The sequence below is a fragment of the Lepidochelys kempii genome, chromosome 3 (assembly GCF_965140285.1).
Source record: "Lepidochelys kempii isolate rLepKem1 chromosome 3, rLepKem1.hap1, whole genome shotgun sequence".
NCBI classification, from domain to species: Eukaryota; Metazoa; Chordata; order Testudines; family Cheloniidae; genus Lepidochelys; species Lepidochelys kempii.
Genome location: NC_136382.1, coordinates 69,918,459 through 69,944,239, shown reverse-complemented (window position 1 = coordinate 69,944,239; position 25,781 = coordinate 69,918,459). Strand labels below are relative to the sequence as shown.

The window sequence follows — 25,781 nt, the reverse complement described above, 5'->3', positions numbered from 1 at the left end:
AATCACAAAGATCAGCAAATTTTAAAAGTTCTTATCTAGACAGTAACTATGAACCTTTTTGTATATAGCACCATGCTTAAATAATCAGCTAAGCGGAGAATGGAGTAATCATAAAATGGATTTCAGTGGTTGTATCAGTGCCTCCTGGTTAAAGGAACCATTATTTTATCTTCATGTCTTTATTTTTAAAAGCTTTTGATTGCACAGCGCTGCTACCACTGTGAAGGAACCACTTCGCTGCAGGACTGCAACTGGCAAGATGCAGTTGATCTGCTAAATTATAGATTACGGATGGATGCAAAAAATTAAAACATGATATGATGGGTTCAGTCACAGAGACCCCCTTGGGACTGTCACCTGATGTGCTGAGACTACCTCTGAGCCCATTTTCTCTGCCAGTTTGGGCCTTCAGAACCCTGCCTTGTTGAGCCAGAGGCTAATCTGCTGCAACACAGACCCAGGGTCTGACCCATGCCCCCAAAGCTGCAGACTTAACTGAAAACGGCTTAGCAAGTGCTCCTGTCTCTAGTACCCAGACACCCAGCTCCCAATAGAATCCAAACCCCAAATAAATCTGTTTTATTCTACATAAAGCTTTTACAGGGTAAACTCATGAATTGTCCGCCCTCTATAACACTGATAGAGAGAGATGCACAGCTGTTTGCTCCCCCAGGTATTAATTACTTACTCTGGGTTAATTAATAAGCAAAAGTGATTTTATTAAGTATAAAAAGTAGGATTTCAGTGGTTCCAAGTAATAACAGACTGAGAAAAGTAAGTTACCAAACAAAATAAAACACACGCAAGTCTAAGCCTAATACAGTAGGAAACTGAATACAGGCAAATCTCGCCCTCAGAGATGTTCCAATAAGCTTCTTTCACAGACTAGACTCCTTCCTAGTCTGGGCCCAATCCTTTCCAGACCAACATTGTGGTTTATGGCCTGGGTCCAGCAATCACACACACCCTGTAGTTGCAGTCCTTTGTCCCAGTTTCTTTCAGGCATCTCTTTGGGGTGGAGAGGCCATCTCTTGAGCCAGCTGAAGACAAAATGGAGAAGCTTTCAGGGCCCTTTATATTCTCTCACTTCTGGGCGGAAACCCCCTTTGTTCTTCTGTGCAAAATCACAGCAACAAGATGGAGTTTGTAGCCACCTGGGCAAGTCACATGTCCATGAATATTTCAGCTTTTTGCAGGCTGATGCCAGTGTTTACATGTTAGTTTGAATGTTCCAGGAAAGCTCAGATGTGGATTGGCGTCTCCCAAAGTCCATTGTCAGTTAAATGTTTCTTGATAGGACTATTCTGAATAAGTGCCCATTCTCAAGAAGCTGACCAAATGCTTCACCGAGGCTACTTAGAATCAAATACATTGAGATACAAGTACATAGCCAATATTCATAACTTCAAATACAAAAATGATACACATATACAGACAGCATAATCATAACCAGAAAATTACAACCTTTCCTTAGATACCTTACTTGACCTCCTTTGTACAAGATTTGGTGCAACTGTAGGACCTTGGTTGCCACAGTGATCTATATGGTCACAGTTCATGTCAGTAACGTCACACATGGTATATCTGTTGATCAAGATTTGCAAGAGAATGAAGCATAGCCACAGGGATGGATTTTGAAGTGGAAGGCTGTGACGTTATTTACTTTAACTGGGGGGTGGGGAGGAGGCAGGTAGGTGTTAAAACACTTTATTTGGGCGCAGTGTTAAAAAATAGCCTCTCTGTCAAATAACTCATATTGGCTCTCTTCAGATTAACTAACACCTAGGTTTCAGATCACCTCTGAATCTTCTCACCAGTATCTCAGATTAGCATATCTGGCTCAATAAGGCAGGGTTCTGAAGGCCCAAACTGGCAGAGAAAATGGGCTCAGAGGTAGTCTCAGCACATCAGGTGACAGTCCCAAGGGGGTCTCTGTCTGAGAAGACTCAAGGTTTCCCCCTCCTTCCTCCAGGATAAAAAGATCCACCAGTATCTTTCAAGTCTTAGGTTTACCTTTGCGAGCCAGCCCCTTTGAGCTTGTCACCGGTATTTGCCCAAGGGGCACCAGCAAATAGCTAGGCCACAACTCCCACCCCACTGTTGGGTATCTGTCTCCCCTCAGTCTGGTCCCTGAGGGTATGTCTACACTGCATCTGGGAGTGAGCCTCCCATTCCAGGTCTACAAACTTGTGGTAGCAAGGCTTGCAAATAAATTGATGCTTAGAGGTCGTGACTCAGGCTGGAGCTCAGGCACTCAATCCTACCCTTCCCCTGCCTAGGCTTGAGAGCCCGAGCTCCAGCATGAATCACAACGTCTATATAGCTATTTTTAGCATGCTAGTGTGAGTCTGTTGACCAGGCTGGGAGAGTCACTCTCAAATGCAGCGTAGACATATCCTAACTTCTCCCAATGACATATCTGTCTTTGTGCCTGGTTAAACGTGCCTATCTTCCCTGTAAAGTTGAGCAACATTATACCTGATTTTCCTGTATATAATCACTGTGTCACCAGTATCCCAAAAGACCCTGATGACCCTTTTGCTACACGCTCCTCCAGATCCAGTTTAAACAAGCAGAGTTGACAGCTCCCTGTAATAGCTGAGTTGCACACATTTCAGACGAAAGCATCTTCAGTGCCTAGCCACCCTCCCTCCCTTCTGACTAAATCCTGACTCAGATTCACCCCAGTATGAACCCAGTGATCATTCTCCCTTCAGTGAAGAATATAAATGAATGTGATTCACCCATCCGAAGTATGCAAGAGGTGTGACCCAGTCCGACAATGTCCTTCATACCAAACCATCAAAGATGTACAGCTTCAGCCTTGAAGCCCAGCTGCAACCTGCCTGCTGTTCTCCTGCCTTCTGGAGGGTTCAGTGCACTATCAAATGCCTACAACTCCAGACATCTACCTTGTTTTTATGTCATCTGAAGACTACAGGCAGAAAAGGTTTAGCTCATATTCTCCATGTGGGCTGCTCAGTCTCCAGTATAGGGCAGGGAAAAAATGGAAATCTGGCTTTTTTGGGCCAGAAGAGGTCCTGGAGGGTCCCTAGAAACAGCCATGCTTAGAGTAAGCTTAGGTTGAGGTTAATGTTATGTTACTGGTTTTAAGTTACCAATACAGGCACACCCTAGGAAAGGAATGACTTTGGACACTATTTCAGGGTCTGTATGCTCCTGGAAGGGATACTGGGTAGGGATCATCCCACATATAGACACTCTCATCACGTTTTTACTTGGCGGTCTTTAGGCCTTGCTATTAGCCATCAGTGAACATCACCTTGCCAACAATGAAATTCTATCAGTACAGCTGGCATTCTGATAACGGGATCCGTTTATTAAAGATACAAAGGTGAGTTGAAATTAAGTGCTCTGAGAGTCCCCTGGGTGGAAACAATGGTTGTGAGCCATGAAATTATCAGCATTCCTTCTTGGTTCCTTGTTACATCAACAACCTTCTGCTGTCGTTATTCTTCTTCAAGTGATTGCTCATATGTATTCCACAATTGGTGTGCGTGCTCGTCACGTGCACTGGTGCCAGAAGTTTTTCCCCTAGCAGTACCCGTAGTGGGGGAGCGCCCCCTGCAACCCCTGGAGTGGTGCCTGCCTGGCGCGGTATAAGGGGAGCTGCGCGCTCCCCCACCCTCAGTTCCTTCTTGCCGCCAGTGAAGGTGCGTCGGAACTACTCTGCTCCAGTTTTGCTGTAGCTTGTCCCCAGAACTGTTCGTTAGTTCAGCGTTAGTACCTGTAGTTAGTTTAGTTAGTCAGTGAGCCCAGGCCGGGGCATGCCCCGCACCCCAGGGTTTAAGTCGTGCAGCTCTTGTAGGTGTTCTATGCCAAGAAGTGACCTGCATGCAGACTGTTTGTGCTGTTTGGGAGAAACCCATATCAGTGAAAGGTGCAAGATTTGCAAGTCATTTAAGCCTCGGACCAAAAGAGAAAGGGATATTAAGCTCTGGGCCATCCTGATGGAGTTGGCGCTGACCCTGACTCCGGCACGCCACTCCGAACTGGTACCCAGCACCGCAGCGTCAGTACGCGGCGACCCTCCGGTGCCACCAACCAGTCGGCACTGCTCCCTATCCACGGGGCACACCAAGAGGGCCAGAAAGACTCCCTCTTCGCAGCAGCACTGAGGGAAGTCTGGGATAGAGGCTAGGCCCATGTCGGGTAGTCCTTGATCCCCACTGGGCCCTAGGCCTCCAACTCACGTTGAGTAGAGTAGCCCGGCCCCTTTGGAACAGGTCTCTCCAGATGTCTCTCCAGATGTCTGGATGCCGTCCACGTCTGTAGCCCAGCAGGCAGCCCGGGATGTTATGTCCATGCCAGTGACTGGAGCACCACTGATGTCGACCACGCACTCCAGAGGCAAGCTGCCGCTGGGATCTCCACAGTTGCCTCCGGCCCGGTACCAGTCTCGGTCGAGGGAATGTTCCCAATGCCGGTCACTGCCCAACAACCGTTCGGGGCAGAGTCAGTGTAGATCGCCCTTGATGCTGACCAGACTGGCTGGCTGGGTTCCGTCTGGCCAGGACTCTCGGCACCGCTCATCCTCAAGGAGCGAATATCGACGGGACTGCAGCTGGCATCGCCAATGGCCCTCATCTCGGAGGGGGTACCGCAGTCAGTCACAGCACGGTCATCGACGCCGTTCCCACTCGGACTCCCGCTCCAAGTCTCCGCCAAGACATTGCAGCCCCGGGCGTCGATCGCCGGTGTCTCATCACGTCGCGGGTCCGCCTGTTGAGGCCATTTGTAGAGCAGCTGTTATCATTGGTACCGGTCCTCCACATTGAGATTGCGGTCCTGTGGCCTACGTAGATCCCGGCACCACTGCTCTTCCCAGTCCAGAGACAGCAGAGGATCTACACCAGCCCGGCCTCCATTCGTAGCCGTCCTTCGATGGGCCAGGCCAGGCAACCCGAACAGCTGGCCCCACTGGTGACACAGCAGGTGCAGTGGCACAGAGCGTCGTGGCCGGCCCAATGGTACCAGTGGGCACCGTGACCTCTGGCACAGCCCCTGGTGGGAGCTCGCTCGGTGGCTGGAGCTTCAGAAGCACTGTCAGCCTCACTCTCCAGACCTCCGAAAAAGGAGTCCGTGGGACGTACGTCCTCGGCGCCGTGCCCGGAGTCCAACCAGGTGGTGGACCCTCCGGTGCTGCCCAATACCCAGAGTACCGCACTGGCCTTCTCGACCTGCCTGGAGGAGGCGATTGTGGCCCTGCCCCCCTCTGCCCCGCAGGAGGACTTCAGGGCCCATCAAGAACTCTTAAAGAGGGTGGCAGCAAGCCTCCACCTCCAGGCAGAGGAGATGGAGGAGCCCTCAGACTCCCTGTTTAATGTGCTGTCCCCGTCGGCACCAGGTAGGGTGGTCTTGCTTCTCCATGAAGGCAGTGCCCAAAGAGTTTATGGGCAAGGAGTATTACTCCCAATATTTCCTTATCCCAAAGGCCAAAGGGGGGAGGCTCAGTCCCATCCTGGACCTGCGAGGTCTGAACCAGTACATGGTGAAGCTCAAGTTCTGCATGGTTTCCCTGGCCTCCATCATCCCCTCCCTGGATCTCAGGGACTTGTACGCTACCCTCGATCTAGAGGACACATACTTCCACATCCACGTATTCAAGGGGCACAGGCGCTTCCTCCGTCGCTTCCTCCGTTTTGTGGTGGGACAGAATCATTACCAATTCACAGTCCTTCCGTTTGGTCTGTCCACTGCCCCCAGGGTGTTCACAAAATGCGTATCGGTGGGAGCAGCCTACCTCAGATGGCAGACGGTCCAGACATTTCCCTATCTGGACGATTGGCTTGTCAAGGGCACCTCCTGGTCTCAGGTGAGGGATCACGTGGCGCTCCTCCTGTCCATGTGCACCGCCTTGGGCCTGTTGGTAAACAACACCAAGTCCACGTTAGTCCCGGCCCAACGCATAGAGTTTATCGGGGCGCTCCTGGATGCAGCGTCAGCCAGGGCCTCTCTCCTGCCAGACAGATTCGAGACCCTGAAAGGTTTCATCCACTTGGTCACAAGGTTCCCGATGACAACAGCCAGGGTTTGCCTGCAGCTCTTGGGTCACATTTCGGCGTGCATGTACGTGGTCTGTCACGCCAGACTCAGGATGAGGCCCCTCCAGCTCTGGTTGGCCTTGAAGTTCTCCCAGGCCACGGACAGGATGGACAAGGTCCTCATCGTGCCAGATTCTGTGGTCACCTCCCTACAGTGATTGTCCGCCCAAACAACCTGGGATAGGGGGCCCATGTGGGGAACTTTCAGACCCAAGGCCTGTGGTCGGCTCAAGACCTGACTCTACATATAAACGTCAAGGAGCTCAGGGCAGTGCAGCTGGCGTGTATGGCCTTCCGCTCGCACATGGAGGGCAAGGTAGTTAGAGTCCTCACGGACAACGTGGCCTCGATGTTCTATATCAACAGGCAAGGTGGGGCCTGATCCTCTGCCCTCTGCCATGAAGCCCTCAGGCTGTGGGACTTCTGTATAGCCTACGACATCCACCTGAAGGCCTTCCACCTACCGGGTGCCTGGAACAAGAGGGCAGATCGCTTAAGCAGGGACTTTTCCTCGCAACACAAGTGGTCCCTCCACCCAGAAGTGGCCCACTGGCTCTTCTGAAGGTGGGGAACTCCCCAGGTGGACCTATTCGCGACTCAGCAGAACCAGTGATGCCCCCGGTTCTGCTCCGGGGGAGGGTCTGGGGAGGAGTGCTATCTCCAGTGCCTTTATCCTGTCCTGGTCAGGCCGGCTTCTCTACGCCTTTCCCCTGTTCCCTCTAATCAGCAGGGTCCTGAAGAAGATAAAGATGGACAAGGCCCTGATCCTCCTTATTGCCCTGGCTGTGACCCAGGCAGCATTGGTATGGGACTCTCACGGGCCTGGCGGTAGCTCTGTCATGGTTGTTGCTGCTCTGCTCGGACCTGCTCTCTCAGAACCAGGGCTGCCTCCTCCATCCCAACCTAGAGGTTCTTCACCTCACGGCGAGGCTGCTCAGTGGTTAGGTAGAGAGGAAAGAACGTGCTCAGAACAGGTTCAGCGCGTCGTCCTTAAAAGTAGACGGCCCTCCACTCACTGCGCTTATTTGGCGAAGTGGTTCCGGTTTTCTAGGTGGGTGGCGGACCAGAGTGTCTCCCTTGTGGCCGCCCTGATCCAGCTTATCCTTGGTTACCTCCTCCACCTGAGGGCCCAGGGCCTGGCGCCCTCGCCAGTCAAGGTGCACCTGGCAGCCATATCTGCCTTCCATCTGCTATTGCAAGGGCATATGGTATTTTCCCATGCTATGACTGGCCAGTTTCTTAAGGGTTTGGACCATCTTTTTCCGTATTCTAGACCGCCGATCCCACAGTAGGACCTAAACCTGGTGTTGGCTCGTCTCACGGGGCCATCGTTTGAACCACTGGCCACGCGCTCCTGGTCTCACCTCTCATGGAAGCTGGCCTTCCTGGTCGCAGTCACGTCGGCCAGGCAAGTTTCGGAGCTCAGGGCCCTGACCTCCGAGCCACCGTACACGGTCTTCTATAAGGACAAGGTCCAGCTCTGCCCACACCCCGCGTTCCTCCTGAAGGTGGTCTCCGCCTATCACATGAGTCAGGACATTTTTCTACCAGTCCTCTGTCCCAACCTCACGCATCCAGCGAGGAGCACCATCTCCACACCCTCAATGTGCGGTGGGCTCTGACTTTCTACCTCAACGGACCAGGCCGTTCAGAAAGTCCTCACAACTGTTCGTCACCTCGCTGAGCGCTTGAGGGGCCAGCCAATTTCCACTCAGCGGCTTTCCAATTGAATCACTTTGTGCATCCGTTGATGTTACGAGCTGGCAAGTGTCCCCCTGCCACCCATTGTGAGGGCACACTCGACTCGGGCACAGACCTCGTCAGCTGCCTTCATGGCTCACATCCCCATCCAGGACACTGTAGGGCTGCCATGTGGTCTTTGTTTCACACATTCACCTTGCACTATGCGATCGTCCCCCAAACCAGGGATGATGCCGGGTTCGGCAGGGCTGTCCTCCATCCTGGGAACTTGTGAACTCCTACCCACTTCCAACAGATATAACTTGGAATCACCTATTGTGGAATACAAATGAGCAATCACTTGAAGAAGAAAAGACAGTTATCTTTTCTCTAACTGGAGTTCTTTGAGATGTGTTGCTCATGTCTATTCCACATCCTGCCCTCTGTCGGAGTTGTCTCTCAAGAAGGAACTGAGGGTGGGGGGAGCGTGCAGCTCCCCTTATACTGCGCTAGGCAGGCGTCACTCCAGCAGTCTCTGGGGAGCGCTCCCCCCCTACAGGTACTGCTAGGGGAAAAACTTCCAGCACCGGTGCACGTGGCAAGCACACACACCTATTGTGGAATAGACATGAGCAACACATCTTGAAGAACACCAGCTATGGAAAAGGTAACTGTCTTTTTCCAGATTAAAAGACAATGACTGTCCCCCATCCTAGGTCTTAGCCAGGTTGATGCTTGATAGCAAACTGGGGTTTGGTGGGGTCCAGCCAAAAAGAGGGGAAAGAAGGGGGCAATTTGGCTGCTCTGGGACCTTCCCTCTCTGCCGCAGGGGTCCGGGTGGCGGCTTGCTGCCCGGACACTGAGCCCTGTCGGAGTGGCAGCCAGGACCCTGGTGTGTGCTGCAGGGAGCCATGGGACAGCCAGCTGCCCAGACCCTGAGCCATGCTGGCTGCCCGGACCTTGCTGCAGGGGGCTGGGTGGCAGCCGGCTGCCTAGACTGGGAGCCCTGCTGTGGGGACAGGCCCGTGGTGGGCAGGCGACAGCTGGCTGCCTGTACCCTGAGCCCCACCGTGTGGGGCCAGCGGTAGCTGGGAGCCCGGAGCCCGCTGCGCGGCAGGGCAGCCCAGCTGGGAGCCGGGAGTCAAGAGCGCGCTGCCCGGCAGGGCAGTCTGGAGCCCGTGGCCTTTAGCACACAGTTGAGCTGGGCTGCAGCTGTGTCCTAATTGGGCCACAGGTTGAGAACCACTGCTTTAAACACACATTTTATAGTTTTAGGCAGAAACCCCGCTGAATAGCCAAGGATGGCGCACGCTAATCATTCTGATGCCATCTTTATGATAATTGATACTAAGGTTTAGAAAGGTTCCCAAATAATACAGATATAAATAAGGCCTCTTATAATTATTGTAAATAACATAGAATAGCCTGTAGGTAAACATATTGGATAAGCAAAATAATTTTTCATTTTGGGAAAATTAACCCCATTTCCTTCTGAGTGTCCAACTCCTGCATTTCCTGGCTTCACTGTTCTCTCGTGGTGGATGTAGTTATTTCTGTGGATCTAAAGTCTCAAAATCTAAAAGTCTCTAAATATAATTCTTTTTGGCCCTAGGGCCACCTGCTGCCCAGGACAGACATACAAATCAATGGGATCTGTGCATAATTTGCCCTTGCCTAAAGAGTGGTCCTAGGGCTTCCTTAGAAACATTCCTGTAGCCTCAGTGCATGCCTGAATAGGTCCTTACTGCTGTGTGGCTGCAGTGGAAATCATCTCTGCCGTTGAAGAAGCCATACTCATATAATGGGGAGAGGTCAGCATGGCTGTGAGGGCACTTTAGGATACATGAGGACGGTAGCAGAGCTGACCAGGACTGTGTGGATTTGAAGTTCTGTACCTGTTTTGACCCCTTGCTGGAAATATCATGTAAAGGAAACTTCAGGGTGAATCTCTGGATTTCCTAGAGTTCTTTGTCCTATTACATAGGAGGGTACAACATATCTCATGGACATTAGGATTTCTTTTCAATCCATGTCAGTGTTTCTTTTGTCCATCATTAGTTTTTATTGCACACTGACGTCTCCTTGTGGGAGTTGTAGTTCAGATCTCCATTCTCTGCTGTTGGCCAGGATACCTGGAGGACCATATGTCTCATAATGCAGTGTGGATTTCCCTGTGACCGAGCTGCAAGGTGCATAACGGAAGTCACATGACTGGGTGCATTATGGAAGATGTCTGGCCAGGAGAGATCAGGCTCCCAAATTACAACTCACAAGAGCCAACACGTCACTATGGGAAAATTACGGTGTAATATTGAATGCAGTCAAACAAAGCATTTTGGTTTTAGTTCAGTAAACCAGTATCAAACGTTTAGATTTTTTCGTGATTTAGGCTGAAAACAAATTTTGGGGTTTTCCATACCATGGAAATTCCTAATTTTGCTCAGCTCAGTATATTATTTTTATAGCTTTGTTTATGGCCAATTTCATCCTTTAACTCCAGTTACAATATGATTTGCAGTGTTTTCCATTTGTGCAGTGTAAACCATTTGTGCTTAAGTACCTAGATGCTATGGACTAGTTTTAGGATAAAATTTTTCATTTAACTGCTTAAAATATTTCACTTGAAAACATTGTTAAGATAAGGTGACCCAAAATGTGAGGTAGCCATTATGACAAAGAAAACACAAAACCATGGAGTAGATGCAGCTTTTTAGACAAAAGTTTTAAAACCTGTAGAGCAGTGCTGCTTACACACAGTGGCTTGGAATTTCATGGGGAATCAAATTATCTAAATGACAAAGGCCTCTGTGCTCCTTCAGTGCAGTAAGGGAATGAGCAAAAGTCCAGAAACTGCTTAAAAATAGGGTATGGTGCAACATAGCAAGGAACTGGATTATGGAGTAGAGAATAACTATGTAGTTAAGTCCTGTGCTACATACTTCCCAAGGCAAGGGCCTAAGTTGCTAGGCAAATGGTTGATGTACATAGTTTAATGCAGATAATTTCTACATTAATGCCTCCTTATGATATCCAGAGACAAACAATGGGAGTAATAGCATATGGTAGGCAGGAGTGGTGATTGTCTGCACCTCATGTAGTTGGGATGCCAGTGGTTGGGAGAACAAGGCTGGGAGGTGTGCAGAAGGATGTGTATTCTGAATGTTTGTCTAGAGAGCCATAGGGTTTGGAACCGTGTTCTGTAACAGAAGTTGGTTGCAACTTTACTATAAAGAGGCTATCACCTGTGGCTGGCCTTCAGATCATAACATTACATTGGAAGAGCAGGCTTTGTTCTTAAATGTAGAGGTATGTACATTGCTGATGCATGGACTGTCTTGCTTTAAAAACAATATTCACTTTTTTTTTTCAGTCTGAAATTCAGAACAACTCCACACCATCTAATCAAGAGCATACTCAACCTGTATCTAATAATAGCTCCATGAGCCCGCGCCAGCGCCGTGCCCAGAGGCAGAGAAGAGTACCATCTTCAACTAACTTCAATCAGGTGCAGCAACCAAGAGTCAACACAAGCCACACTGGATCAACTGTTTTGATTGTCCTTCTGACTTTAGCATTGGCAGCTCTTATCTTCCGACGGGTATATCTGGCCAATGACTATACATTTGAGTTATAAGGTTTTCTCTGTCTTACGAGCAGTGACTTGAATGCTTCATTAAACATTCTGTATTGAGTATGCTATGAGAACTGTTTACAGAAGATTACTTTTTTATTTACTCTTTTAAGTCTTTACGAATGTTAATATACCTTTAGGTACATTGCTTTGTAAGTAGGACAAATGTTGACATTTCTATGAATACTAACAACTGTTAATGATCCATGAACACCCCACTAGATACTTAGAGAAACAATTTGGTTGAATATGAATAATATGTAAAGGGTGGGGGAAAGAAAGTATCATTTGTGGCTACCTTATTTACTCATAAAAGGAGGCAATTAAAACAGAAAGGGGTTTTACACTTTTTCTCTGTGGAACATGGGTGCAGATAGTCACCCATATCTGAGTGAGTATAAAAATTTACGTTGGAGAAGGTCTTTTAAAATGAAACGCAGTGTCTATGTGTTGCGTTGTGTGTGCTCTTAATTCTGAGGAGGATAATATTTTGTAACCACTTTTATTTACAATAAGACAATTCTAAAAAAATGCATGAAATGTTGGTTCTGAGACTGTGCTCTCTGTGGAAAAAAGGGGCCAGAAAATTGTTTCCTTTATTTTTTGTTTTTAAATTTTTTTGGAAGTTAGATTGGATAATCTTTTCCAAGATTTGAATGTCGTCTTCTAATACTCTCAATTGTATATCTTGCTTTTTTAAATTTGAAGATTATATAAAACATCTATTATTGCAATAGTTATAAATATGTAATATAATTATTTACCCAGAGCTATTGTCTTTTAATTATTCCAGAAATATACATAATGCATTACATTGAATGTTTCATATGTGCTGTTATTTGCTAAAAAAAATCTAAATATTTTCATGCTTAAACTCTGCTTTGCATGGGCAAGCTTGATGGAAGCTTTCATGAAACCCTTGGCTCTAATGAATTATCGCAATTCAAGCCTCATTTACACAATATTTTTTCTTGCACTTCATTGCAATACTTCAAGCAAAGTTTAAAATCTGAAAGTTTTTAAATATCTTTCCAGCATATCAAGATTACAGCATTCGTGTGTATATCCCTATTTATTCATTGTAGGTGCTGGCACTTCAGGCAGGGGTAGGGTTGTCAACCCTCCAGGATGGTCCTGGAGTCTCCAGGAATTAAAGATTAGTCTTTAATTAAAGATTGTCATGTGATGACACCTCCAGGAACATGTCCAACCACAGTTGGCAACCCTAGATACCCTAGATTATTAGTGCCCTCTGTGCTGATCTTGAATTTATTTAGCCATAAAGAACAAGTTCAATGGGATAATCATTTCCCCATTATCTGACTATATCAATAATTAAGAGAATCTACCATTGCTCATTTAAGACTCAACAGAACCTCAGTAATTTTCACTTTACTAGTGGCGACTATGATATCTCTCACTAAAGCCAGACTGTCCCACCCTACTTCTTAGCAAAGATAAGAATGCTGTAGTCAGCTCTCATATTAACATTACAAAATATACTACATGCTAATGTACTCCTAAGCATTATAAATAAGTAAAATTTTACACTTGTGAAAATTAATGGACAAATTACATATTTTATGTAGTGCCCTGGTGTGTGTGTATGTTTAATTTATTCACTTGCTAACTTGCAAAATTCAGAAATGGATTCCCAGTGGTTATTTTGAATTAGTGCTGCTCTGCTGTACATACAAACAGGATGTATGTACATCAAAGCATCTTTGTTTAATTAAACATTTACAATAAAACTATATAGCATGTCTGGATAGATCAGCAGTTATTTAAATCTTGCATTGTCTTCAAGTCTGGAAGGAGGACAATCTGGTTTCCTATGGTGAAATTAATAAAAGTATTTTTCCCAATAAGTATATTAGTTTTGGTAGGAATACGGTATATTTAAAATCTATAGACCCCATATTCCTGAAATAAAAAGTTGTTTTTTCCTTGTTGGTACATTGTTTGAATGCACTTGTTGTTCACGTTTGCAAACCGGGGCCCAGATCATCCTTTCCCTTAGGAGAGGGCTCTAAAGAAAAAACCTTCAGTAGGATACTCTTGCAGAGTTTCTTCCTGATGGTACCTCTGAGAGATTTGCTGTCACCTTGCAGAACAGGCCCTGAGGTCCACCTTCAAACCTAGCAAATTCTCAGGGATACATCCATCAACCAAATTCTGCTCTTGCCCTTATGCAGCAGAACTTAAGTAAGGCTGCTGCACAAAACTCTCTGTACCCAAAGATGGGGCAGGATTGTGCTCTTTTTTTCATAGATTCCAATTCCAGAAGGAACCATTGAGATCATCTGGTCTGACCTGCTGTATAACACAGGCCATAGAACTTCCCAAAATCATTCCTTAAGCATATCTTTTAGAAAAAACATCTAAGATTCTTTACAAATGGTCAATGATGGAGATTCCACCACAATCCTTGGTAAGTTGTTCCAATAGTTAGTTACTCTTGCTGTTAAAAACTTGTTTTATTTCCAGTTGAATTTCTCTAGCTTCAAATTCCAGCCATTAGCTAGCATTAGACCTTTCTCTGCTAGTTTGAAGAGCCCATTGTGATGCGTATAAAAGAAAAGAGACCATGTTTATGGTAATGTATCATCACTGATGTATCACCACTGTTACACAATTGTGATAAATTTTATACAAAGTATGTTGTGTAAGGTATCATCGGAAAAGTTATAGTCTGCTAAATATGATTATCCTGTTTATATGCATGTATCATCATTGTATATGAAGTTATGAAACTCTGTTCTGTATTTGTATCTCAACCGTGTTGTGTTTCTGAGTAATCCCCCAACTCCCCAAGAGAGATTTACACCAAGGCTAGCCAGCCTGCCTGATGGCCCATTAAGGACAATCAGCTCTTCCAGGGACCCCTCCCAAGGTCTCTTCTTCAGGCACGTGTAGGCAATCAATGCCTCATGACTCAGCAAGGAACATGTGACCCAGGACTCCATGTTTGTGCCAGTAACTTTCCATGCCCGTGTGCTGTGCGTGTAAATTGCAGACTGTGACAACACTCTTTGTCTTCAGTCCTGCTTCATTTCTATGGACTGTGATTTTTCTAACAAGAAGGGAGCTTTGAACAAAGGACTGATGGCCCACAATCTTTTTGGGTGATCCAGAGAGACATATTGCAAGGTAACAGAATTACCATCACTACTACTATCCTTACTTCTACAGACTTGGAAATCAATTGTAATGAATATGATTCCTTAAACCATTTAATAACTCTCCTTTTCTTTTCTTTTCTTTTCTTTTCTTTAAAATAAATCTTTAGTTAGTTTACTAAAGATTGGCTGCAGCGTGGTATTTGATGTGATCCTGAAAGTACATGTTGACCTGGAGATGAATGTCTGACCCTTTGGGATTGGAAGAATCTAATGTGGTGAATTTTGGTTTTAATAACCTTTCATCACCAAGTCCGGTTGTCTGGTTGGTGATCGGGGGCTGGAGTGCCTAGGGGACTGTTATTTGGCTCTCTGAACTAGTGCAGTGATACACGAGTTCACTTTTGTTACTTATCTTATGATAGAATAAATTACCAGTTTTGGGGTGTTTCTGCCTTGTTTCTTACGGTCTGTCCTGAATTTGGCATCCTTAGCTGTGACATACCAGGCAACGTGACATTTGGCGAAGTATTGGGCAGGATACACATCATCACAGGTCAATTGGGCTTTGGTTCAGAACCCCACGCTATGTAAGACTTAAATTTAATATTGAGAGTTTTAAAGGCTAAAGATTAGTGTGACCTTGAATGAGTCACGAGCCTATGAAGCTATGAACACAATGTAAGGTCCATTGTCTTATCTTCACATAATTTTTTATGAACACCAAAAAACTAAAAAAAAAAAAATTATGTGAAGATAAGATAATGGACCTTACAGGGGACATCTCAGATCAGGAGATGACCAATTTGCTCAGAATAGGAACTAAAGAATGCAAATGCTGGCAACAGTGTAAGCATGAAGAAAAAATGCCAGAATTTAGAATGAAGGAGAAAGCTGAGGATGCAGAGGAGAGCGTGTACCAGGGACACCGAGCAGAGGCTGAAATTGAAAAGGAAGTTCACTAAATGTGAATGGAACACCTGGAGACTGAGAAAGGTGCTCATAAACTGCAGCTCTTGAGTCCTAGACAGGCAGGAGAAACAGCAGCCACAGCCTGAAATTCCATCTTCTCTCAATAACAGAGACTGACATAAAGTCTGCCCAATTCATAAAGACTGAATGTATTGAAGTATTTTCATCTACCTTTGAGCATCACCTTTCTTATTAACAAAATTCATGAAGACCAGGTGATGCCTGTCCTGTTAAACTGACTGGAAAGGCCAGAGAGGTATTTAATGAAATGGGGGTAGAGGAGGCTTTTGTTTATGTAAAGTTTTTAAAGAAACAATATTGAATAGGTTAAGGTTACCACTGAGTCTTATAGGCTAAAATTCAGAGATCTAAGAATTTCTGGTAATGTTACTTATGTAGAGTGTACTCATAAATTTCTTGGTTTATGTTAAAAAGTGGGTTAAAGGGGAAAAACACTTACTGTGACTTTGATAAACTGCTAGATTTAATTACTCTTGAGTGTGTGCTAAAATGGCTCCTGAAGAAATCAGACCTGCAATATGCGATAGGAAGCCTGATTCAGGCTGTCTACACTAGCACTTTTGTTGGTCAAGCGTGTGTAAAAAACATACCCCTGACTGACATAAGTTTCGCTGATAAAAATGCCAGTGTGGACAGCGCTATGTAAGTGGGAGACACTCTCCTGCCAACATGGCTACCGCTACTCATTGGGGGTGTGGTTTAATTATGCCTATGGGAGACTCCCATCAGCATACTGCTGTTACAGGGGAGACTTTACAGTGGCATAGCTGCAGCGGTACAGCTGTGCTGCTGTAAGGTCTGTAGTGTAGACATAGCCTCAGTCTTACAGGCAGCAGAAATCACTGATGAATTCATAGAAAACAGAGCTCATGAAGGGTGTAAGCCCCAGGAGAAAGGTAATCCCTTTGCACCCCAGTTTAAAAGGGATGAAGTGTTTAAGAATTAATCTAACCCCAACTTTATTAGAAAAGCTCATGGGAGCCCGGAACATAAATCCTCTCACCTGAAGGGGAAACAGGTGGTCTGTCATCAGTCTGGAACCCCATGCCATATAAAATCAAATTGCCCAAAGCTTAAAAACACTCCACAACCTGCACCAACAAACACCATAATAAATTCTAATGCTGGCACTTTGATTACAAAGGCTACTCATATAAGCTCCAACACTGCCACCTTGAGTACAAATACTAACCTTGCAGGTGTTAATGCTGCCACTTTAATTCCAGAATAAGTGGTGGAAGAGGAAAGCATCCTACCTCTCAAATTATATTAGGACTGAGATGTTGACTGGTAGTGAGGAATTCATAAAGAATGCAAAGGTCAATGGAATTGTGTGTACTTGATGGTGAGATTCAGCCTCTGATATTACTTTAGGTAAAAGGGAATTGGTCAGAGAGGGAGATTTCTTGCCAAATCAGAGTGTGAACATATTGGCTCTTTCTGTAAAAGCGCTTTTGTCCACAATCCCCTTGAGTGGAAAAGTTTTGAAGGTGATATAGTGGTTGGTGTTAGATTTATTTCCTGTTGATGTCTTGATTGGTAATGATATTTCAACTATGTTTAATCAGGTTAATATCATGACCAGGTCACAGGGAAAGTATGGCTCTGATGCAGGTTTCCTGCATGATGTTAGTGAGGGAAATTGTGAACAGGCTAGAGCAGTGGTCTCCAACCTCTTTACGCCCAAAATTGCATTTTGAATCTAAGGGCAACGCAGGATCTGCCCCGCCCCTTCACCAAAGCCCCACCCCACTCACTCCATCCCTCCCTCCGTTGCTCGCTCTCCCCCACCTTCACTCACTTTCACAGGGCTGGGGTAGCGGGTTGGGGTTTGGGGGGGGGGTGCAGGCTCTGGGCTGGGGCCGAGGGGTTCGCAGTGTGGGAGGGGGCTCTGGGCTGAGCCTGGGGCAGGGGGTTGGGGTGCAGGAGGGGGCTCTGGGCTGGGGCACAGTGTTGGGGTGCAGAAGGAGGTGCAGGGTGTGGGCTCTAGGAGGGGAGTCAGGGTTGGGGCAGGGGTTTGGGGTACAGGAGGGGGTATGGGGTGCTGGCTCTGGGAGGGGGGTTAGGGCTGGGGCTTGGCATGCAGGAGGGTGTTCAGGGTGCAGAAGGGAGTATGGGGTGCTGGCTCCAGGAGGGGGCTCAGGGCTGGGGTGCAGGAAGGAGTTTGGGATGTTGGCTCTGGGAGGGGGCTCAGGGCTGGTGGATGAGATTTCATTAGCCCTTTTGTCCACAGCATCACACTGGGAGCTCATGTGCGGCTGGTGGATGAGATTGCATTAGCCCTTTTGTCCACAGCATCACACTGGGAGCTCATGTTCGGCTGACTATCCCCCAGAACCCTCAAATCTTTTTCAGAGTCACTGCTTCTCAAGACAGAGTCCCACATTGTGTAAGTATAGCCTACATTCTTTGTTCCTAGATGTATGTATTTACATTTAGCCGCATTAAAACACACATTGTTTGCTTGCGCCCAGTTTACCAAGTGATCCAGATCACTCTGTATCAGTGACAACGGCAAACTGTATTAGTGATAATTTTGTTTTCTTTGAGGTCATTAATAAAAATTTTCAGTAGTGTATGAAAAACTCCAGTCTCTGCGGAACCTCACTGGAAACACATCTGTTCAAAGTTAATTCCCTGTTTACTTTTTTTTGAGACCTGTCAGTTAGCCAGCTTTTAATCTATTTAATGTGTGCCATGCTAATTTTATATCTTTCTAGTTTTTTAATCAAAATGTCATGTGGTGCCAAGTCAAATACCTTGCAGAAGTGTAGATATATTACATCAACACTATTGCCTTTATCAATCAGATTTGTAATCTCATCAAGAAAGTTACTGTTAGTTTAACAGAATTTACTTTCCATAAATCCATATTTATTGGCATTAATTATATTACCCTCCTTTATTAATTGAGTCCTGAATCAGCCATTCCATTATTTTTCCCAGGATTATCTTGCTCCTTAGCCAGCTCTTTTAAAAAATGCGGTTGCAAGTTATCTGGAATTCCTGATTTAAAAATATTTAACATTAATAGCTACTGTTTAACATCTTCCCATGACACTAGTGGAATAGAAAGAGTGTTATCATAAAATATGACTACATCATCTGTTTTTTCCCAAATACAGGACAGAAATATTTATTTCTGCATTATTATTGACAATTCTGTCATTTCCATCTAGTAATGGTCCAATATAATTGTTAGGGGTTTTTTTTGTTCCTAATATACTTAAAACAAAAGAAAAAACAAAACAAATCCTTATTATTTTTAACTCTGCTAGCCATACATTTTTCCTTGTCTCTTTGCTTCCCTTATCAATTTTCTATAATTCCTAGTTTCTGATTTATATTTATTACTGTCAACTTTTCATTTCTTCCATTTGTTATATACATATTATTATTTATGGTTGCCTTCATTTCCCCACTAAAACAGGTTGATTTTTTTTAATCCACAGGGCCATAATACAACACACACAAACCCACACTTGCCCGCCCACCCACCACGCTGGTCTGGGTTTTATTCTCTTGGTACATTATAAATGTTATCAAGTCATGATCACTTGTACCTAAATTACCATTACATTTTAGTTTTGTGATCCTTTCCTCTTCATCTGTCAAGACAAGGTGTAATATTGAATTCCCCAGTCTTTACTGTTTAGTAAATAAACAAACTTCAGAATGACACCTGAAAACATCCTCTTCCTTGTGATTAAAAAGCAGCTGCTGTAATGTCTTTTCATGCTAATCTCAAATGGTTTTAACAGATTAAGGTCTCAGTCCTGCAACCCACTACTCACATTAGTTTCTTGCATACTTTTGTATTTGAAGGATTGGAACCATAGAAGATTTAGTTACTGAGTGTCCTAAAATCAAACCATATTTTATTTAATTTTAATTTTTAAAAATTTCATCATTAGAGAAATCCTAATATTCAAAACAAATAACCACTTTAATGCTGTTAACCTCTGGGGGAAACCAATTTTTTTGGAAGAATTATAGGCTTTTAACAAAAATTTGATATCACAAAAACAGTATGCTGGTACAAGTTATACTACACAGCTGACTAACTGCTAACTGATCTAGAAAAAAAATCAAATTTCCTAAAACTATACTAAAATATGTACATCAATGCAAAGAGTACTGATCTTAAACACAAAGCAAACTGGCACCGCCTTGTTAAAAATGCATATTATAGAGAGAAAAAATCTGGGATCCCTAATGAAAAGAGACAGCATGGTTTTATACAGTCTGACAGAAGGATAGTACAGTTCTGAGATTAGCGGCTTGAACAAAAAGCTGGCGTGGAATTGCAGTCTTTTTATATAATGAATTTTAGCAAATATCTCCTTTAGGACCGAGTGGAAATGTTATTTGCCAGGAGAAACTTCTTCTTGAGTAATAGCCAATCACTAAGCAGTGATGAAGGATGAGCTTCGAGTGAGAAGCCCTCAAAAGCCACTTTAAATTATTAAATCAGAAAAGCAGTATTTTTAACCATGATCACTCTTAGAAACACAGGACCCTGGAATTATAGCTGATTCAATGTTTAAACTAGGGTGGATTTCTACTGCAGGAGGCTATTGGAGTGTAGAGTGTCTCATCACAATTTCCCACAAAATGCCTTATTTTGCAAAACTCATTTTATTATTCTTTTGCTTTGTCCTTCTTGTGGAGAGCAGAAAGCACAGGAGGAAGAGGTGGACAGGTCAGCTGGAGGTGCAGAAGGCAAGGTAAGGAACCGTAAAATATATAACTCTCTTGCTCTCGCTACATATACACGAGTGAAATTAATACTGTATATGTAGTGATAGATGTATACATAAAATTTGCCTATTTTAATTGTATATGTGAATAGCTTCTATGGCTTCTGAATAACCTTATACAATCTTTACTGCTATCTTCAGATTTAACTTTAATTGGTCATGTTTCTAGCAGCTGTCATTGGTAAACTGGCCATTGATTGTATTTTAGTGAACACAGTCTCAGACATGCACACACAATACTGTAGAAACAGTAAGAACTGAAGGTAGATGCAGAACAAGCGTTCAGCAAATTCAATTTTAAATATCCTCCCAGCAATAACAAAAGGCTTTATTTTAAATAAATCTTTCCAAGTGCCTTCTCTTTTCCTGTGGTTGTTTATTTAAACGTTTCTATTATGCAAATCCACCTGAAAATACATTTCATTTTCTCATGGCAATTTGTGGGGTTTTAGTTAGTGTGAATGGTATCTTTACTGCACAGGAGTATGTACTGTATAGGCTTTGTAAAGTTATTCTGCAGATACATTTTGGAAAATTATGTGGGAACTTTAATATAACTTTTCATAGTATTAATAAGGCAGGTGTGCACCAAAGAGTTATAAAGGTCTTAGCGAAGTTTGTTAGATTTAATATTACTGAGACTGGGGGTGAGGAGAGGTTTACATTAGAAAAGATAAGCTTCCAAACCTGTCAAGCAGTCCAGAGTATATTATCCTTTTTTGTATAGAGTTATGTCATCCAATGACAATCATATCTTATAAGATTGTTTGCTAGGCCAAGAGCTTGAAAATAAAGTTGGGTTAATCCATCTTATTAAATGGAATCACTCTGACTGTAAAGAGTCATCTTTTTAGTCATTTTGTATTGTTTAGCATGGCACTGTGAACACACCTTTTTATCCACAGAAAGTGCTGAGATTAGGGTGACCAGATGAAACGGACAAAATATTGTGACACCTGGGGGAAGCAAAAAACAAAAAAACAAAAAAAACGGCCAGAGCGGCCAAAGCCGCAATATCGGGACAAATGGTGTGCCGACCGTGCATCCGTCGGGACGCAGGACAAAGAACCAAAAATCGGGACAGTCCCGATTTTATCGGGACGTTTGGTCACCCTAGCTGAGATTCAGTAGACATTTTGCAGAAAATATATTATGAAAGAAGCAGAAGCAGAGAGGCTAGTATTGGCTAATATTTCTGTTGATATTTAATGCAGAATATGCAAGCACATGTTTTTAGTGACATAAAATTTATTCTCTAGTTTAGACATCTAGGGCCTGATGCTAAACCATTTACACCAAAAGGGATGCTTTGCCACTGACTTCAAAAGAATCTGGTCCTTACTGAATGTAAATCTGAAGCATGCTGGGCTTTTTTTCAGAATATTATGTTTGCAAAATCTAATGATTCACCACTAGTACTTGCATGGGATTCTTTCATATATGGTTGAACTCTCCTACCTTGAAAAGTTACAAAGCAGCATAAACTGCTCATACACATTTTTGCAGTCTGAACATTTCTCTTTTCAGAAGTACTGCCACTCTCTTGGCTAATAAGTTGTTCTTGGTAGGTTTCTCTCTTTGCAAATTATTCTTGACATTTATTAAAATAAACTATTACCAACCCCATTGACTTTGGCGAAGTTGTAATAGTAGAGAATTCAAGAACTAGTCCAACTTTTTTCTTAAATACATGGATTATGCATTGTAGAGGACAATAGATATTACTTGGTTTAATGTGAATTAATGATGTATAACAAACAATGTGTTAGCCAATGAAAGGATAAATCATTATATTTCAAAAGTATAAGGAACAGTTTTTATGTCTTTCTCCACAGGTGTTAAATAACCACCAAAACTATATTCATAAACTACTTAGCATAGACCACTATGTCCTTGTAATTTATCCATATAAACTTTCTTAATGCATTCATTTAAATGTATGTAAAATGCAGTTTATTTAGAAACCTGAAAATGAGAATCACATTTCTTTTTATTTATAGACATTTCTGTAGTGCTCACTTTATACAGAGTTAAATAGTAACAGTATCTTGAACATTCCTGATTATTTTGTACTGCGAAACTCTGGTTGTCTTGTGTTAAAACCAAACCTGTGCTGAAAATTGCATGGTGCTGGTCTTTTTTGCCTGCAGTCAAATGAAACCCAGTTTCAATGTCAGATTGCTATTCCTTATAGAGAAACACAAAAATAAATGGCATCTTTTATTTTTGTAACTGCCTCCTGCATTCTGCTTTGTATTTCTCTTGCTTCTTTTTCTATAAATACATAAGGCAAGAAAAATATTTTCAACTATTGGAGTCTATATTTAAAAGTTTTCCATTTTCCATCTTAGATAAGGCGCCAGTGAGTGTAGTATATGTGCCCAATAAAAAGCTATGTACGTTAAGGGGAGTCTTTACATGCTTCAAAGACCTTTGGTTTGGGCTCTATTAACCCAAAAATCTTTCTGCTCCATAATTCGTTTGATCACTTTTTAGAGCGTTATATTCAAGGGTCTCAAAGAGCTTTTTTAATATTAAATGACCTCCTCAGTTCCCAGAATAATGAATATTAAAGATGGGTAAACTGATACACAAAGAGACTAAATGATTTGCCTAAAGCAAAAGCAGAGCAGTGGCAAAGCCAAGAATAGAAGCTGGGCACCTTGTCTGTGTTCTATGCACATATCTTCTTCTATCATTTTAATTACACAACACAAGCCACAACTATTTTAAAAGAATATTAAACCAATATTATTAGAGCTGCAAAGTCAAGCACTCAAAAACTGGGAAATTCCTGAATTAAGGTTTCTTGGGCAATTTCAATTCAGCTCCCTTGTGAGTATGCATTGTGATACAGTCTTTAACTACATGATCACAAGCAATTTTTTTTCACAAGGCCTCTGCCTCATTCAGTTCACAGAATGGACTGGGATCAATATTTTCCCTCCTCATTGTTCAACATCTGGCATTAGGCCTTATTTATTGCATACTATTCAGACCCTGCTCTGAAGACAAAATTAATAATTTCCTCATGGGGTTTTATATGGTGCTCAGTATCTGAGTGTTTCACAAACATTAATGAATTTATCGTCACAAGATCCCTATGAGATGAGGGGGTGATATTATCCCCGTTTTACAGATAGGAAACTGAGGCACGGAGCGTAAAATCAAAAGTATCCACTAATTTTAGGTGCCCAATTTGAGATACCAAAGACCTGATTTTTAACAGTACTTAGCATTATACAGCTCTTTATTTGTTCAAAACACAGCTACCATTGATAATACCCGCTTCTTATTTACAATGTCACCTAAAAGTGAGAACAAGCATTCGCATGGCACTTTTGTAGCCGGTGTTGCAAGGTATTTATGCGCCAGATATGCTAAACATTCTATGCCCCTTCATGCTTAGGCCACCATTCCAGAGGATATACTTCCATACTGATGATGCTTGTTAAAAAAATGCGTTAATTAAATTTGTGACTGCATTCCTTGGGGGAGAATTGTGTGTCTCCTGCTCTGTGTTTTACCCGCATTCTGCCATATATTTCATGTTATGGCAGTCTTGGATGATGACCCAGCACATATTCATTTTAAGAACACTTTCACAGCAGATTTGACAACACGCAAAGAAGGTACCAATGTGAGATTTCTAAAAATAGCTACAGCACTCGACGCAACGTTTAAGAATCTGAAGTGCCTTCCAAAATCTGAGAGGGACGAGGTGTGGAGCATGCTTTCAGAAGTCTTAAAAGAGCAACACTCTGATGCGGAAACTACAGAACCCAAACCACCAAAAAAGAAAATCAATTTTCTGCTGGTGGCAGCTGACTCAGATGATGAAAATGAACATGTGTCAGTTCGCACTGCTTTGGATCGTTATCGAGCAGAACTCATCAGCATGGATGCATATCCTCTGGAATGGTGGTTGAAGCATGAAGAGACACATGCATGTTTAGTGCATCTGGCATGTAAATATCTTGCGACGTTGGGTGCAACAGTGCCATGCAAACGCCTGTTCTCACTTTCAGGTGACTTTGGAAACAAGAAGTGGGCAGCATTACCTCCTGCAAATTGTAACCAAAATTGTTTGTCTGAGCGATTGGCTGAAGTAGGACTAAGTGAACTTGTAGGTTCTAAAGTTTCACATTGTTTTATTTTTGAATGCAGTTATTTTTTGTACATAATTCTACATTTGTAAGTTCAACTTTCATGATAAAGAGATTGCACTACAGTACTTGTATTAGGTGAATTGAAAAATACTATTTCTTTTGTTTTTTACAGAGCAAATAGTTGTAATCAAAAATAAATTATAAAGTGAGCACTGTACACTTTGTATTCTGTGTTGTAATTGAAATCAATATGTTTGAAAATGTAGAAAACATCCAAAAATATTTTAAAAATGGTATTCTGTTACTGTTTAACAGTGCAATTAATTACGATTAATTTTTTTAATCATGCGATTAATAGCAATTAATTTTTTAAATTGCTTGACAGTCCTACTTTATACACATTAAGTAGTGCCCTTGAGGTCCAGGGGACTACATAGGTGGGTAAAAATACAGACATATGTGATTATAGGGCAGGGGCCATTGTTTATAAACAATTTATCAATCAATATAACTGTCCACTGAAATTTAATCCTATATGTCTATTTCTGCATCTGGAATATTGTGATTCAGTGACATTCTGTATGTCTACCTCTCTACCTGTGCTTTCCTTTTCATCCCTCAATTACAGTCATCCACAGCCACAACTGGAAAAGGATGGATTCTCTCTTCTTTTTTTTTCCAAATGCTGAATATGATATTAATTTAAACAAAGCACTATGGAATGGAGTTTGATTTGAACTTTTGTTAGTTGAAAAGAATTGGCCAAGATTTTCAGAAGTGCCCAGGGATTTAGGGTACCCAACTTGAAACATCTAAAAGGGGCCTGATTTTCAGAAGGCTCCGAGTAAGCGCCAAAAAGTGAGGTACATAAAACCACTAGTGAGTTTTGAATATCATTACCTATTAGTTTACATTGCTGGGAAGGCTTTCTAAATTGATGTTCTTAGCTTGAAATGCCTGGCCAGCTTCAAGTGAAAATGAGATTATTATTATTGTTACATTTTTCTAGAGTAAATTACATTCCAAATTCTCATTTAAAGCAAATTGCTCAGAAGATTAATAAAGTTAAATTGTGTGGGAAAGGAGATTACTAATGATTAATTTAAAAAGTTAAAATATTGTGAATATTGTACACCTTAATTATGTTTAATCAGCCTGGAGTTTCATTTTACTATGGTAATATCCATGACAAATTAGTTACAGTACCTAATATTAGTAATGTGCATTAGATACTGAAGTATTAACTACTGCTTGGTATCAGTATAGTACAGTAGATACTGAGGGAAATAGGAGGGCTATAAACCACAAATCATCAGCATGCTGCAACACAAGCCTCCACATGCCATGCTCTGTTTTCATGTGGCTCTCCTTTGGGTTCAACAAGGTCATATAGATGGGTTTCAGAGTAGCAGCCGTGTTAGTCT

The 25,781-nt window shown here is 43.1% G+C and overlaps 2 protein-coding genes across 4 annotated transcripts in view; both read left to right on the top strand.

Moving 5' to 3' along the window:
• UBE2J1 (ubiquitin conjugating enzyme E2 J1) overlaps window positions 1-14,153 on the top strand; it is a 65,721-nt gene extending 51,568 nt beyond the window's left edge. For 2 of the 3 annotated variants that reach the window (XM_073336717.2, XM_073336715.2), the window contains one exon: window positions 11,116-14,153. In XM_073336717.2, coding sequence (XP_073192818.1) covers window positions 11,116-11,379 — 264 coding nt within the window. In that variant the 3' untranslated portion in view covers window positions 11,380-14,153. The remainder of the gene's footprint in view (window positions 1-11,115) is intronic. The other variant, XM_073336716.1, reaches the window with a different exon arrangement.
• A 5,756-nt stretch (window positions 14,154-19,909) lies between these two features.
• Window positions 19,910-25,781, top strand: part of LOC140908831 (gamma-aminobutyric acid receptor subunit rho-2) — a 60,574-nt gene continuing 54,702 nt past the window's right edge. Inside the window, exon 1 of the mRNA XM_073336714.2 lies at window positions 19,910-20,215. Coding sequence (XP_073192815.1) covers window positions 20,028-20,215 — 188 coding nt within the window. The 5' untranslated portion in view covers window positions 19,910-20,027. The remainder of the gene's footprint in view (window positions 20,216-25,781) is intronic.